This window comes from Muntiacus reevesi, chromosome 18 (genome assembly GCF_963930625.1).
Source record: "Muntiacus reevesi chromosome 18, mMunRee1.1, whole genome shotgun sequence".
Lineage (NCBI taxonomy): Eukaryota > Metazoa > Chordata > Mammalia > Artiodactyla > Cervidae > Muntiacus > Muntiacus reevesi.
Genome location: NC_089266.1, coordinates 39,801,247 through 39,816,827, shown reverse-complemented (window position 1 = coordinate 39,816,827; position 15,581 = coordinate 39,801,247). Strand labels below are relative to the sequence as shown.

General features: G+C 51.5%; 2 protein-coding genes across 5 annotated transcripts in view; one reads left to right on the top strand and one right to left on the bottom strand.

Moving 5' to 3' along the window:
• The window catches only part of NXN (nucleoredoxin), a 158,178-nt gene extending 153,812 nt beyond the window's left edge, over positions 1-4,366 (top strand). For both annotated transcript variants that reach the window (XM_065909708.1, XM_065909709.1), the window contains exon 8: positions 2,757-4,366. In XM_065909708.1, the coding sequence (XP_065765780.1) occupies positions 2,757-2,939 (183 nt within the window). In that variant the 3' untranslated portion in view covers positions 2,940-4,366. The remainder of the gene's footprint in view (positions 1-2,756) is intronic.
• A 5,124-nt stretch (positions 4,367-9,490) lies between these two features.
• Positions 9,491-15,575, bottom strand: MRM3 (mitochondrial rRNA methyltransferase 3). Of its 3 annotated transcripts, none has more exons than XM_065909712.1 (4): positions 15,220-15,575; positions 14,796-14,965; positions 13,816-13,983; positions 9,491-11,697 (listed from the first exon to the last, which is right to left on the bottom strand). In XM_065909712.1, exons 1-4 carry the CDS (start codon positions 15,531-15,533, stop codon positions 11,165-11,167), a joined length of 1,185 nt encoding a protein of 394 aa, XP_065765784.1. In that variant the 5' UTR covers positions 15,534-15,575; the 3' UTR covers positions 9,491-11,164. The 3 variants fall into 3 exon arrangements, with proteins under 3 accessions (XP_065765784.1, XP_065765783.1, XP_065765782.1); XM_065909711.1 differs by having other exon boundaries at positions 14,721-14,962; XM_065909710.1 differs by having other exon boundaries at positions 14,721-14,965; positions 15,220-15,574.
• Positions 15,576-15,581: the final 6 nt, after the last annotated feature.

The following is a 15,581-nucleotide window of genomic DNA, read 5'->3' as shown; positions in this document are numbered from 1 at the left end:
GGCTTTTCCCATCACGGAACACTGATGGGGATCCGACTATCACTCCGACCTGCAGTTACCCCGCCAGCCCAGGGAGAATGCTGACGTTCCTGGCATCCCTGCTTCTTCCACTCCAGGCCTGTCCCTAGAAGGCCTCCAGCTGGTAGGGGGGTGGCTCCCAAGGTGGGGTAGCCTGGGTCCTGCAGACACTGAATCTCTGAGATCGCGCAAGTTGCGCAGCCACGCCCCCTTGGTTCCCCACCCCGGAGCCACCCTCCACGCATGCGCAGCCGCCTCCCCCCCCCCCCCCCCCACCCCGCTGCGGCACTGGCCTGAGTCGGTTATTGACAGACACACATTTTGAAGCCAGCGCCCCACCTCCACCACCACCCGCCCTTCTTGTTCCCATCTGTACCTCCAGTTGGTCCGAGCCCCGTGCTCATTTCACGCTGTGTTTGGATCCCAGGGGCGGCCAGACTCCCTGAACCACCCATTCATCACCTCAATAGCCAGCCCTGCCCGGTGGGCCCCTGGAAGACAGCTGGAGTCACCCTGCCCAGCCGTGGGGTAGAGGGAACAAAGCCGGTTCACAGGGCCCTGCCCTGGGCTACACAGCCCGCTCCACACAAAGCACAAATGGAAGCCGCGCTGAATGTATTAAACTCTAACTCCTTCGATCAGAACAGCGGCTCGGAGAGAAAAGATGGGCTCAGGAGAGGGAAAGGGCTGAGCCGGGGTGGAGGCGGGGCTGTAGGGCTCCAGTGGCCGCTCTAGAAACAAGACCGAAAAGGAGCGCTGGCAGGTTTCCTGTAGGCCCGCCCCGCCAGGCCAAGCACCTCACCTGCACCACCCACGTGCTCATCACCTGGCCGGCGGGAACGCCATCCTTAGGGGTTCACAGATGAAGAAAGTGAGGCTGGGAGAGGGTAAGGCTGTGGCGAGGCCGGCCTGGCAGGGCTGTGCGCCCAGGCTGGCTCACTCTCCCAGAGCCCCATGTGAGCCATTATTGAACCCCTTTTATAGAATTTATGAGACCTGGCCTCTGAGAGGTTTCTTGCCAAAGTCTCGCATTAAGTAGGTGGCGGGAGAGAGGAGCGAATGTGAGATCAGGAGTGACTCTGGAAGCAAGCTCTCACTCCCTCTGTCCACGGGGTCCCGTAACAGGGCTGGCCCAGCCTGGACCAGGTTGTTAGGCAGAGGCCCAGGGGCATAGGGGCATCCACTACTCCAGCTCGCCACCTCCCCCCCGACCTTCTCTGCCCTGAACCCGGGCTCCTGGCCTTGGCAGCTCTCTTGGCCAGTTCTCTAACCTCAGAAGCAAGATGGCAGGAAAGGAAGTGGGCACAGGGCGCTGGAACTGTCTGGCACCAACTAGGTGCCTCTGAGCCCAGGACTCCAGCCCTTCACAGTCGGCCTGGGGCTGAGGCCTTTGTCTTGATCCCATCCTCACCCACAGACAGAAGTTGCCCCTTCCTGGGCCTTAACAGATGTTAAAATTCATCTCCCCATGTTTGCTCAGAGGGACAGGGGCAGGGAGGCAGCAGGCACTGAGCTTGGCTTTCTAATGGAAGTTGGATGGATGGGATTTGTCCAGGTGTCTCCCCTCTGTTTATCATGAAGATTGTTTATTAACCCAAATGGAGGGCCTGAATTGGGTGAACACTGCCAGAGATGCTGAATCACCCAGCACTGCTGGGAAGTGCGTGCTCTTTGTTGGGTGGGGGGAAAAAAAGACCATCACTTATCTTTCCTAAGAAATTGCCCTTTTAGAAAGAAACATTTTTTGTCTCAGAAACTGCTTGCCAGCCTTTACGGCCCGGAATACTATCAGCTCTTTCTGCAGGTCTTCTCATTCAGTGGAGAATTTTGCATGTTTTTTAGTGGGATAACCTGGGGATGAGTATAGAACGTCCATTTCCTATTAGCAGCAGCATGAAAAGTAACCTCAGATGGCTGTGTGTATGCATGCTCAGCCCTGTTCGACTCTCTGCATCCTCAGGGACTGTAGCCTGCTAGGCTCCTCTGTCCATGGGATTTTCCCTTCTGCAGGGGATCTGCCTGATTCAGGGATTGAACCCAGGTCTCCAGCAGGCGGATTCTTTACCACTGAGCCACCTGGGAATCCCAATTTCAGATGGCTGCCCCCTTACAAATCTTTCTCCTTGTCTTTGGATTTCTGTTTGCCTTTATATTTACTAAAGGTACACCTCATACTAGAGAAATTTCTCAGGTCACTGGGAATCCACGATTACTATAACGATGGTGTAAAACCTCAGTAGTACTTCAGAGGCCTGGGCTTCTGAACTGGTTGTGCAATTCCTGCCCGCCCCTTACAGCCATGGGATGGGGGTGGGGGGACTGAGCTGTTTTGTTAAAAACATTCAGAAGCTGAAGTCCAGATAGCCCTCTGCCCACAGTGGGGCTGCAGATAATTGAGAGTGGGTTGTAAAAGTAAGTAATCAAAAGACATCCCATTTTTACAAGTTAAAGTTGCTTCCATGCTAATAAAGCAAGATGACTTGCCTGGGGTTTGAGCTGATGCAGAGAGTGAATCTGATGAACCAGCCTCCCCCTCGCCCTTGGCAGGGCAGGGTCCCCTGCTCCCCACCCCCTCCCTGCTCCCCGTTCTGAGAGCCCATCTTGCCTGGAGGCCAGCGGCTCTTCAGGATGGTGGGGTGGGGTTCCCCTCCATGGTGTGTGGGGAGTCCAGGCCCAGGGGATTCTCAACCCTCTTTCTTGACAACTCACTGGTTCTCTTTCCCTCCGGTGCCTTCCAGGATGACATGACTGACTCCCTGCGTGATTACACCAACCTGCCCGAGGCTGCCCCCCTACTCACCATTCTGGACATGTCAGCCCGGGCCAAGTACGTGATGGACGTGGAGGAGATCACCCCCGCCATTGTGGAGGCCTTTGTGAATGACTTCCTAGCAGAAAAGCTCAAACCAGAGCCCATCTAGTGGGGCCCCAGCTTCCCGGGACCTTATTTAAAACTCATTCTTCTCCTCCCCCTCTCCCCGCTTCCCGTCGCCCTTGGACTTTTACAGCGTGTCCCGAATCACACAACCCAAGTGTCCAACCTCTCTGTGGTGCCTTGTTTTCTGCATTAACTCCTCAGCTAGCACCTAGGGTGCGCATCCTCTCCAGCAGCAGAAGAATCCACCGTGTTTGGAGACTGCTCGGGGATTCGTGGGACTGGTGTGACCCGGCCAGAATGAGGGCTGCGGCGCGCTCTCGTCGCTAGCTCTGGGTGAGGCATTTTGCGCGCCCCCGGGTGTTCTTCCGCCAAGTGGGCACAGACCTTGGGTGCGCCGGCTCTGCCTCGGGGCTGGGGCGCATGCGCAGAGCCCCTGCGGCGCAGAGCCGCGCGCGCTCAGGTGGAGCCGGGCGGGGGCGCGGCCCCGGAGGTCTGCGCAGAGCTGCTGCCCACCAGGAGTTTCCTCAGTGACTTGGTCTGTCTCGACCTGAGGAGGAAAACACCAGCTGGTCAGTCGGTTTCTTGGGCAGGGGAGGAGCTCCAGCTCCCAAAGGAAACTTGTGTTCTTTTCTGATGAGAAAAAGAGTAGCTACAGTAACGGTTCACGTAGTAATTGCTTGCTTTGATGGAGCGCCTCCCGTGTGATAAGAGAGAGCTGCTTCTTCCTTCCTTCGAGCTCTTTCTCCCTTGATCTTGACCTTCCCCCAGCTTCTGCCTTCTCAAATGGACAGCCTCTCCCATCTTAGAATGTTGTTAGTAAGTTCTCCCCTTTGGTCATCTTCCCAAGAAGAGGCAGTGGACCTGCATTGCCAGAAGAGCACCGTGCCCCCAGCGCCCTGTGTGTGGCTCTGGGCCTGGGGCCCCTGGAGCCTCTGCCCACCCTTGGTTACCCCTGCGTTCCCTTTTCTTCTCAAAGCAGAACTTTTGAAAAGAGACAAGGAATTGCCAGGAGCCTAGCTTTTTCCTAAGAACCTGCAGAAAGGGCTGTGCCCTAGGGAGTGCAGGCTGAGGACAGGTCAGCTTAAAAATGGGCCCTGTGTTGGCTCTGCTGGGCCCAGCTCAGCTCCGTCTTTGGGCTGAACTGACCACAGAAAGGAAACTAGCAGCTGTGCTCATGATTTGGGGTAGAAGGCTTCCTCGGGTTTCAGCCTGTCTCAGTCAGGCGTCAGGGCCTTTCGGATCATCTCAGGCCTCACCTCTGGCTCCACCCACAGCCAGCCAAGACCGTTTATTTGGAAAACCCAGCCCCTTCCAGTTAGCTGTTGACAGCATTGCTTCTTGCTGAGTGGGATTGTTCATTTGTAGTTCAGAGGGACAAGTTGAGTTGGTCATTAGACTATTACTGTTAGCAGCCTGAAATGCAATCACCTAGAAAGAAATAAAACAGGCATCTCTGGACGTTATCAACCATTTGGGCTGTCCTGTCCTTCATAACAAAAATCTTCTGGCTTGTACTGTGCTCCATGGGGTAGGCAGTGAGGGAGTGGGTGGCACATACAAGATCCTCTTGACTTTGACTGGGTACTTGGCAACCATGCGTCAGGATTTTTGAGAACCAAACCCTAACGTGGTCATCTGTCGAATCCTCCAGAAGCCAGGATGCTCGTTTGGATGAGAGTGCCAGAGGCCGGTCCCAGCTGGAGCTCTGGCCACCATCTCTCGGGGTTTGACTTGCATGGCAGGGGGTGGAGTCTCAGATGAACGGCATCCTTATGGACTCATGCTCATTCCCCCTCCACAAGGGAACACATGCTCAGAGAGCCTGAGAAGGCCAGTTGGAGAAACACAAGGAGTCTCGCAGGGGTCCTCCTGTGAAGAATGAGCTTGGAGACCCTCAAACCTGGCTCTGTCCAACCCCCTAGGACTAGGGGCTGCTCCAGGAGACCTGCCAGTGTCTCTCTGGGGAGATGGGAGGGTGGGGACAAGATGAAGTCAACCTCACTTGGAGGATAGTTGGGATTTCTGTCTCTGCCCTGTACCATGATGACCTTGGAGGAAAGGTGGTCTCTCAGCAGCTGCTTATTTTCTGAGGCAAAAGGAACAAAATCCAGTGAGGAGTCCTCATAAGTCATTGCAGCAGAAAAATGAGGTCATCTATGATCCTTCTATGCCCATTCAGGGCCAACTGTACTTGCCACTAATGTCAACTGGACCCATGACACCAGAATTCCCCTCTTGAAGGGGGTATGGAGGTTAAGATCAGTGGGAAGTTTTACTAAAAAGGTACTTCTGGTTTATACAGTGGCAACTTTGAGGGGAAATGCCAGGGGAGAGTCACTTCGCCAGTGAAAAATCTCTATAGTGCAAGATGCTAGAGATCTTAAAGGGTATTGATGCAGGCGAAGTGGGTGGCTTCTTAATTTCTACTAAATAGCTCCAAAATACCTTAAAATTCTGGTCGCTAATTAGAAGCAGGTTAAAACACCAGCTGTGACATATTCAAGGGCTTCCGCCAGCAGCAAAGGAAACCGGGCCCTGCAGCTCGGGACAGGATGGTGGCTGTAAAAATGCCACCCTGGGGTTACAAGTCTGTGGTCACCACAATGACTTCCAGATCTGATTCTACCCCCCCCCCCTTTTTTTTTAATGGAGTTGAGATTTTTTTTTTTTAACTTATCTTCAACAGTAAAGATCTCTAAGAAAAAAAGAAAAGTATGTTTGGGGGATAGGTATGTATGTATGTGCTAGTCACTCAGTGGTGGTGGACTCTGACCCCATGGACTGTAGTCCACCAGACTCCTCTGTCCATGGAATTCTCCAGGCGAGAATACTGGCATGCATGCCCAGGCACTTCAATCACGTCCAATTCTTTGCAACCCGATGGACCATGGCCCACCAGGCTCCTCTGTCCATGGAATCCTCCAGGCGAGAATACTGGAGTGGGTAGCCATTCTCTTCTCCAGGAGAATCTTCCCCACCCAGGGAATGGAACCTGAGTCTCCTGCATTGCAGGCGGATCCTGTACCATCTGAGCCACCAGGGGAGTCCAGGTATGTATAGCAGGTAGCTGTAAAAGCCCGAGGGTGACTGAGAACCACCTTCTCTTCCAGGAGCGGGTAAGGGGGGCTGCTTGCTCCCCTAGCCTCAAGTGTGTCCTCGGAATCAGTGCCTCCCACTTATCCGAGCACAGGGAGTCTGTTCTGCTGTTTTGGCATCAGTCAAGCTTCAAGTGGTAATTTTCAGCCAGACTGTGTTTTTTCCTGTTGCCTAATTAAAGACACTAAAAAGCTGTTGTCTCCTCCTGCTGCCTTGTTGCAGGGCAGCAAAGGGAATTCTGCAGCAATAGAGACATAATAGAGCATGCTGGACCCAGTAAGGTCACCAGAGGGAGGAAGCTACACACAATCAGAGGTGTGTCCACCTGGAGAGGCCTTGGAATGGCAGCTCTGGGAGGCGCCCGAGTGAGTTCCTGGTCCAGCCCCTCCAGGGTGCCGGCATTCTGTTTCACTGTGAACCCCCACCCCTCCTTGGGCAGGCCCCTGCTTGCCGGGCAGGCCCCTGCTTGCCTGCCAGGACCAGGACCTCAACAGGAGAGAAGTGAGGGATGTGGGTTGTGGCAGTGCCCCTGCAGCTTCTCTCCAGATGCTGCTGTGTGGACCGAGGATGGGCTGGAGCTCAGGATCTTCCATTCACCCTGAAGCAGCTGTGTCCAGTGAGCCCTAAACCTAAGTCCCTCGTTGCTCACCAGCAACCCCTGTTGAGCGCCCACTGCTTCCCTCCAAGCAGGCTGCTCAAGGGGAAGTTCTCTGCGGACAGATGGCAATTGTTTGTCAGCTTCATTATTGGTTATTCATTATTAGTAAGTAGTGCATGTGTGAGGAGGGAATATTTTCCAGAAAACAGTAGGCTCAGATGTAGGGAAGTATGATATGGAGCCTACTCTATGGCTGGGATTTCTCCTACTGGAGGAAGTCTGACATCAGGATGTTCTAGATATGCCTTTAGTGTGAAAGCATGAAGAGAAGTCATTATGCTTCATTGTTCAGCCTGTGTCCCACCCCCTGGGCCTTCAGGAATACTTTCCCAAGTCAGGAAATGTGTGACTAGATTTAGGTAGGATGGTTCTGAGGAGCTGTTGGGTTTCCATGCAATCACGTGCCTCCTCCCAAAAGCCTCTGTCCCTCAGCCTATAGACCAGTGTGCAGCCAGCCTCATGTCTGATTCCTGGGTGCGCTTGCCTCACACAAGTAAGCCAACCACACGGGGCTAGAAGTGGGATACAGGAGGAGGCATGGTTAGGACCCAGGCCCCCAAACCAGATTGCCTTCGACATCAGAGGATATGAACTCCCCAGCTAGCCAAACCACTCTCCGGGCCTGCAGTCACAGAGGGCAAGCAAGGCTGGGAGACCAGACCCTGCTGCAGCCTCATCTCCTCAACCTGTATTCTCCTTGCATTCTGAGGCAGCAGCAGCTGTGGGGATGGTCCTCTCCACCTTCTCTGTAGTTCAAACCATAAAGAATCTGCCTGAAATGCAGGAGACCGAGGTTTGATCCCTGGGTCAGGAAGATCCCCTGGAGGAGGACATGGCAACCCACTCCAGTATTCTTGCCTGGAGAATCCCATGGACAGAGGAGCCTGGTGGGCTACAGTCCATGGGGTCACAACTGAGCGACTAGCTCTAGCACCTCTGCAACGTCAAGGCCTCAGCTGAAAAAAGTTGCTCTTCCCTACAAATGTGGCTAGGACAGAACTGACACCATTGCCATGTGCAGATTTTTGGTACACATGCTTTGGGCAGCGTCCTGGCTTCCTGAGGCTTTCAGTGCTTGCAGCGGCTCCAAGGTAACTGGGGACCCTGGTTCAGGGACTGTCAAGTCACCCACAGCAGCACATCAGCTTGTCTGTTCATCTGGCTTCTAGCATTATTTCCTTTGCATGTTCATTGGTGTAAGATCTTGGAGTTAAAAGGTGTTTACATGAGTGTTTTCTTTAAAACACGTTTTCCAGGTGAGCCAGCCAGGTCAGCTCCCACAGAGGGTTGGCCAAGAGGGGTCCACAGTGCAACAGATGATTTTCAGTACCAGCCAGGATGTGGTGCTGTTTCTGGGGTCTTTGAGTGATGTAACAAAAAAAGTGGAGCTAAAGGCAGCTCAGCTTGTGGTGACATCTGGTGTTGTTAATAACCCTGGGGAACATGCTAGGAGGTCCCAGGTGAAACTGGTAGAAACCAGTTCCCCAAGGTTGGCTTATCCTCTGGGCCTTAATGATTTTTTTTTCCCCTTAATTGGCATGTAATTGCTTAACACTGCTGTGTTTCTGGTACAGCAAAATGCATCAGCCATATGTATGCATATCCCGTTCCTTGGATTTCCTTCTCATTTAGGTCACCACACAGCGCTGAGCAGAGTTCCCTGTGCTATACAGTAGGTTTTTATACATGTATGTCCGTCTATCAATTCATCCCATCCGCCCTTCCCACTTTGGTATCCATACGTTTGTCTGTGAATGACTGAAATTCTAAGGTGCGATAGCAACTGAGGCTGGGGAGGGGTAAGGGCTTTCATGCTTCCCGTCTTGAAACTCCTAAAGGGCAATGCAGTGGGTTTCCAATGGATGTTCCAGGCACCTGGGGACATCAGCATTTGCTGAGAGCTGCTTTCCCAGAGGCTCGTTCAAAGGAAAAAGATGTGCTATTTTTTTTCTGTAGCAGCTGCTTCCCATTTCTGTACATTTCCTCCTTAGTTTTTGGTCCAGCTTTCTATACTTTAAGATTTTTGCCGAGAATGAATGACAGTGTGGATGGATCTCTCACTGCAGCAACTCTGAGCTTGCCACAGGCCCAGGGTGGTGGAGGGAGACTTGACTCCAGTCTCCTGATTGCAACAACTTGCATCGAGGGGAAATCCCCACCCCTCCCTTCAGCGTGGGGAGTCGTTTTGAGGTGTGACTGCCCCCTTGTGGCAGATCCCACCACTACAGCTACGTGCAGCACAAAGGCAAGGGGCAGCTTGGCCAACCTTCTGAAGCTCTGAAGGCTGCTTTCAGCCGAGCAATGTGCTGCTCACTTTGCATCCCTGTTTCCTGGGGAAATGGTGACATAAATATTGGTAAAAAAAAAACTGAGAAGGATTCAAGATAGCTAATTTCCATCAGTAGGTAAAAAACTTCACCACCACTTTCTCCCCCATGATCATTTAAAAGGAAAGACTGCCCCTTCCCTCTGGTAAATTATACCCAGAAATAAAGAACTCACAAGGCATGGTATACAAGTCATTGATCATAAAGCGTGGGGGACGCAAATTTCTTTTCCTTCTTACACCCAGGGTGATAAAACCAGCGTAGAATGACTTGCCAGGTATGCCCTTTTGCAGTGCTGTTTTTTTGAACAAAGACAAGATCTAGGGTGTGTTGTTCTTTCATTAGGTTTTATTTTGTGACAAAAATCAGCAGGGACAAAAACCCAGGGATACAAATAAGAGGAGCCTCATTTCAGTGATGTATGTTTCTTTAGCACTTTTCCAAGGTGCTGGGAGACGTCAGTAGAGTGATATTGTTCTCTAGGTTGCCCCCCCCCCCCCCCCATTTCACCTGCAGGCATTGTGGCTGTGAAGCTGGTAGGGGCCACATGCAGCCTTTGTGGGCTCAGCACAGTACAAAGGCTGTGGGCTCGTCTAGTTTCTGAAGGCTGACGGGAACAGACGCTCTCAAGAACATTCCAGGGGCCGCTGTCGCCCAACATTTATCTGGGGCTCCAGACAGGTCCAAGCCAGAGCAGCTTCCAGCCTGTCAGCCTGAGAGAGCACAGCCAACCAGAGAGATTGTTCCCGCAAAACCCACTCCTCCCGAACATAACAGAGCAGTCCCACCGGGGCCACTTAAGGCACAGCCGTGCCTGACCTTTTGGCTTTACCAGGGACCTGGGCAAGGTGAAGGGGTTGGGAGAGGTCCCCAGTTTCTCTGGGGCATGCTGTTAACTCATTGGACCTCCCCGTGACAGGCAGCTGAGGGGCTCCCAAGGAACCCCAATCAAGGCAGGAGCCACCATGTGGAAGGGAGGTGCTCACACCACACTGCTATCATCTCAGTCTTCAACCATATTCTCTGTGGCTGCAAAAACACTGCTTAAAAGTCGGTCCCATACTCTAGTCCCACCCCCCGCTTCCCACAGTGACTTACAGTGATCACCACCTGCCCCTGCCCTCATGTCCCTGGCTACATCCCACTGGCGCTCAGTGAGGATTCAGCCTGCCCTGGCTTAAGAGAAGAACAGCAGGGTCTTGCTGCCGAGCTGTGGGCTCAAGGGCCCCGAGCGTTCATCCCCAGAACTTCCGCCCCTCTCCCGTGCAGGAGCCTCTGTTCACACAGACCAAGAACACTGGTGTTCTGTTTATGTTGGACGAGGGGTTAATGTAAACAAGTCATTCCATTTAACCAAAAGGGTTACACAAAGCAGGACTAACGGCAGGAAGCTCTCACAAAGAGTATGGCTTTGTTGAGAGATGCAGGGTTAAGTTGAAGATTTAAAAACTGTTTTTTCCTTTTCTGAACCAAGAGTCTTCAAAAAGATATCTGCAGAGATGCTAAGAAGGTATAATACCAACTGATGAATTCAGCTGTTTCACCAGAAATGGGGGAAAAAACTGTCATACATAAACAGTGTTTAAGTCATGGCCTGAATGAGTAATCAAAGAGATTAACACAGCTGAGCCAGAAGAACCACTGTTAATACTACTGAATGCCATCACCTGTACCCTTAGCTTCCTAGGTCATTAATCTCTCAGCAATGTCCTCACCACTAGGCCAAAGATGAAAACATGGGTGTTGAGACCCACTGACCACACTGAAATAAATAAAGCATTTTAACATAATCTTCTGGTCTGCACTTCACTCTCCATTGACCAATGATCAGAGGAGGAAGTGACCACGCCTGGTCACTCTAACCAGCCCTCCCTGACTGCAAACACCTGCAGTTGTGGAGGGAGGGGTCCTCCTGCCCAAGATGATGCCTTTAGCAACTTTCCGGGCACAAAGATGCTCTTTGGTGGACAATTTTTAAAAACATAAGACCCATGAGGAGCACTTACTTCTGCTGTCTCTTACCCACCCACACACATACATAAAAACCAGTGGGAAGATGGGAGACCTCAGGAGGAATTTTTACCTTATTTTGAGGCTGAGCAGAACGTCATGGAAGTTCTTATTTTTCCAATAACCACAGAGACAACGTCAAGCTGAGGATGGCTTCCACACGCTGTCCTCTCAGTGTTAACGCCTGTCCCTGTGTTCCACCCTCTCCCGCAGCTGTCTTTTGCCTTCAAAGAGCAGGATGCTCGCGGCCATGGCTGAATTCAGGCTGTCCACGCCGGGCACGACGGGGATCAGCAGCCTCCCGCCCCCTGTGCTCTCAGCCAACTGCAGGGACTCCAGGCTCACGCCGTGGGTCTCCCCACCTATCACCACGGCCGCCGGTGCCTCTGTCCAGTCTGAGTCGTAACTCTGGACCTCGAGTTTAGGGAGCCAGTCTTGACTCTCTCCACTCTCTAGATCACCCTCCTCTTCCTCATACTCATGAAACTTCAGCGGGCGTTGGTCACGTACCCAGCCGTAGTCACTGGCCTTGTTAGACCCCTGGGCCTGGGCCTGCATGTGAAGGCCACAGTTGTCGGCCACGTAGACGCGGGCATCAGCAGGCAGGTGGTCGGGCACCGCCTCCCAGTCCAGGTTGTTGATAATGGGCACCTGGAAGTGTGCACCCATACCTGCCCGCAGCACTTTGGGCTCCCAGGCGTCCACGCAGCCTATCAAATGAAAGAGGATCCAGTTAAGATTACGAACCTGCCCAGAGAAGGGACTTTGAAGGAAGCCAGATTAATTCTGGATCACGATAAAGCAAAAATGTCTATCATGGCCTTGGTGGCTGGGACCTCTGCCTCCCCAGCTGTAGCAGCGTCCAGCTGAAACAGATTTTATTCATTCCTTCAACATTCACCACACAGAATTCCCTGGCAGTCTAGTGGTTAGGACTTCATACTTCCACTACAAAGGAGCATGGGTTGGATCCCTCATCCGGGAACTAAGATCCGGTAAACCATGCGGCATGACCAAAAAAAAAAAAAAACCTCCCACACACATGCCAGACATTTGGACAGGAGATGGGAGAACCTTAAAATCCCCAACCTCAAGGAGCTTGTAATAGAGTGGGCAATGGTGTTGGGACGACATTTCAGCAGGTGACTGTATAATCAGTAACAACTGAAGTTAAGCATGAACAGGGTAATAGAAAACCATTGTACACAGCATGGCAATCAGGGAAAAACCACCTGGAGAACACAATGCTGAGCTGGATCGTGAAGGACAGGAGCATCTTGTCAGGAAAAGGCCAGAGCAGAGGAGAGTTATAGAAGCAGCAATTAGTTCAAACACTGGAAGTATGATAATCGAATCAATTAATGGGGAAGAGGTGGGAGATGAGTTAGGAGGCAGGAAAGGACCAGTTTAAAGGAGGCTGGTGTGCCCAGCCGAGGGGTTTAGGGTTTCACCCAGAAGACAACATGTCACCAAAGCATTTTAAGCAAAGTAGGAACAGAATCTGGTTTATATTTTAGAAAGATCCATTTGGCTTCAATGTTGAATCTGGACCGGAGCAAGGAAGACACTATTAATGGGGAAATTACAGCAATCCTGGGAAAAACCAAGGCCAGAGCCCTATCCTGCACACACCCTGTCTTTGCAGTCGTGCTAAACACAACTGCCTCCATGCATCAGCAGACGCATAGCCCTTCCCAGTGCCACAGGCCAGGAGACAGCAGACTGGGGCACCGCATATCTACTACCCTCCCTGACTTGTTAGCACACATCTCCTCATTGTAAATTATCTTAAAAGTTAATCTATCAAACTTCAGGAAAGGTTAAGTAGGCAAACCAAGTTCAAAAAGGAAAAAAAGACGTAGAGAAGGTAACACTGTCTACGTGGGTCCCCAACCACAGGCTCTCCCGAGCACCGTGGGAAACGGGCTGGGAGGTGGGCTGTGTGCCAAGAGGCTGGCAGTCGGGGCAGAAGAGGTGCCTTCTAGTCTGACTTCTCCACCCAGTTAGGATTAAGGGACAAGCTGAGATTCCTCCTCATCCTCGGGTCCTCTACGTTGGGCATCACATCAGGTGTTCCCCACCTTTCTCTACCTCTCCCATACCAGCCACCAGCAACAACGTGGCAAATGCCTGCCTGGGTGATACACGTCCATTTCCCCAAACCACACTTGCTCTCAGAGCTCTCAACAGTGAGGCAGGTGAGCGGGGTATGGATGTAGGGATTCCGAGTCTCACTTTCATGCTGGCAGAGAGATGCACCCCAGGTAGGGGTGATGGGGGGAAAGAGCTGGGAAGAGCAATATAGGCGAGTCTCAGTAATGGGACCACTTCTGTTTACACCGAATGGCAGCTTCACTGATTCTGATGGATGATCCTCTCCCTCCTCCTCCTTCCAGGCCACAGTAGGTCTGTTAGGCACGTCCCAACTGTCAGGCAAGGCTGTTTGGAACCAAGGCTACAAATTTCTCTTTATGATGAGAGGACAGAACCAAGTGTTAAAACCGGCATCTATGTCTTCCTTAATTAATTTTAAGTTCTTTTAAAAACCTAGCAGGTGTCAAAATAATTTTAAAGATAATCAACAAGAATGAGCATGCCAGGCATGGTGCTGAGTACTTGACATTCATCTCACTTAATCCTCAGAACAACCCTACCAGGTAGATCTGTTACGCCCACTTTACAGATAAGTGAACTGATGCTCGAAATGCTGCTCACTTACACAGAGCCACCAAGGGACAGATCCAAGAACCAAATCCATACACATCTGCCCACGGAGCCAGCTCACTTACAATCAGGCGCCTAATCCACCCAGTAACAGGAGATCTTACCTTTGGTGAGTAACACTTTGCTGCAGCCTGCCCCAGCAGCAGATCGCAGAATTGTCCCCAGGTTCCCAGGGTCACGGAGATTGTCACAAATCAATGACAGGGGCAGTGTGTGGCGAAGCTGAGTCTCGGGGTATGTCATCTTAACATGGTCAGGTTTGGCAAAAATCCCTGAGGAAACAAGAAATGTGGTTCATTTGTCTGATGTGGGTATGGTGAGTAATTTGACATTTTGGTTATTTATCAGTCTTGGTGTATTTGTAATTACATACTACATGTAAACATTCTGGTTGGAAAAATTCAATGTGCCCCCCCGGCCCCGCACATAACCCCCCTCATAACTGCTTTCAATAGTGGAATGTATGCTTTCAGAACTTCTTCCATGCACTTCCCTACATTTATGTCCCTCCACCCATATATAAGTGCTTTTTTTTTTGTAGTAAAATCACACTCTATGTAATGATTCTGTAATCTAGTTTTTTGGGTGTTTTTTTTTTTTTTTGTCACACTTAAGTGGCTTGCAGGATCTTAGTTCTCTCACCAGGGAATGAACCTGGGCCCACAGGCAGTGAAAGCACCAAGTCCTAACCACTGGACTGCCCCAGAGAATTCCCAACATTTTCTTAAGTTTTAACTGGACATTAAAGGTTGAAGTGACCCCCAAAATATAAGGTCTGAGGAGGTGTGATTATTCCCTACAGACTATAAAAATTCACAAAACAAATGATGACAGAAAACTGGCTTCAGTTTCTACTTAAACTACAAGAGTCACAGATTTGGAAACTGCTGTTAAGAAAAGGTTAGGCCCAGTAATATTTTGAATTTCATCTAAATTTGTTGCCCTGAGACAAGTATGAACAAATAATCCCAAGTCTCCCCTTCTACAGACACACTGAATAACCACTGACCCATTATTCCCTGTGGTGTTACCAGGTCGGACCAATCCTTGATATCCTCAAATTTCACTTTAATGAGGCTAACACCTTTCAGCTTTTCAATGGGCAGCTCCTTTATGTATTCCAGACGGCTAAAGAAGAAAACTTTCGGCACAGCACCAGCCTTGAGAGCGTCTGCAATCAGTCTACGACCTTCCAGAAGGATCTTCCCCTGCTTTTCTCGAAATGGCCTGGACTTAACTATGGTCATCACACTGCTGTGGGTGCAAACAAAAAGAGGCGTAATTACCAACATCCTCATTACGGAGACACATCGAGCTCTAGCAGACATGAAGAGCTTCGTAGGGAAAGAAACAAACTGTTAGAAAGACACTTATTCTGCCCTCTGTGCATAATAAAAACCAGCGAGGTGTGCTGCACGAAGTCCTCCAACGCAAGGAAAGAGGTCAAGGTCTCGCTCTGAGGAGGGAGGAGAAACGAGAAAACTCGACAAGCCTCGGGAACACATCACCTCAGCCTTTTGTCTCCAGGGAAAGCCTTATCATAGCGAAGCCCCGACTCTTCCCAGGTGCTGAGCGTCTGAGATGCTGGCCCCTGAATCTGCTGCTTCTGTCGCTGCTCCCGGTGACTAGCCTCTGCAGCCGCCTTCCGAGGCTGTTTCCTGGGATCGACCTTCCGTTCCACAACCTCACCAGATGGAAACAGCACTTTCACGGGGCTCCGCCGCAGTGCCCGGACCCAGCGCCGCGCATCGAGGTCCCAAGCCAGCACCACCGGCAGCAACGGTCGCGTAGCCCATCCCACGCGCTTCACTAGCGCCGCCATCTTCCCCCGCCCCGTGGGCTGCGTCACGAAAGCGCGCCGGCGGCGGAC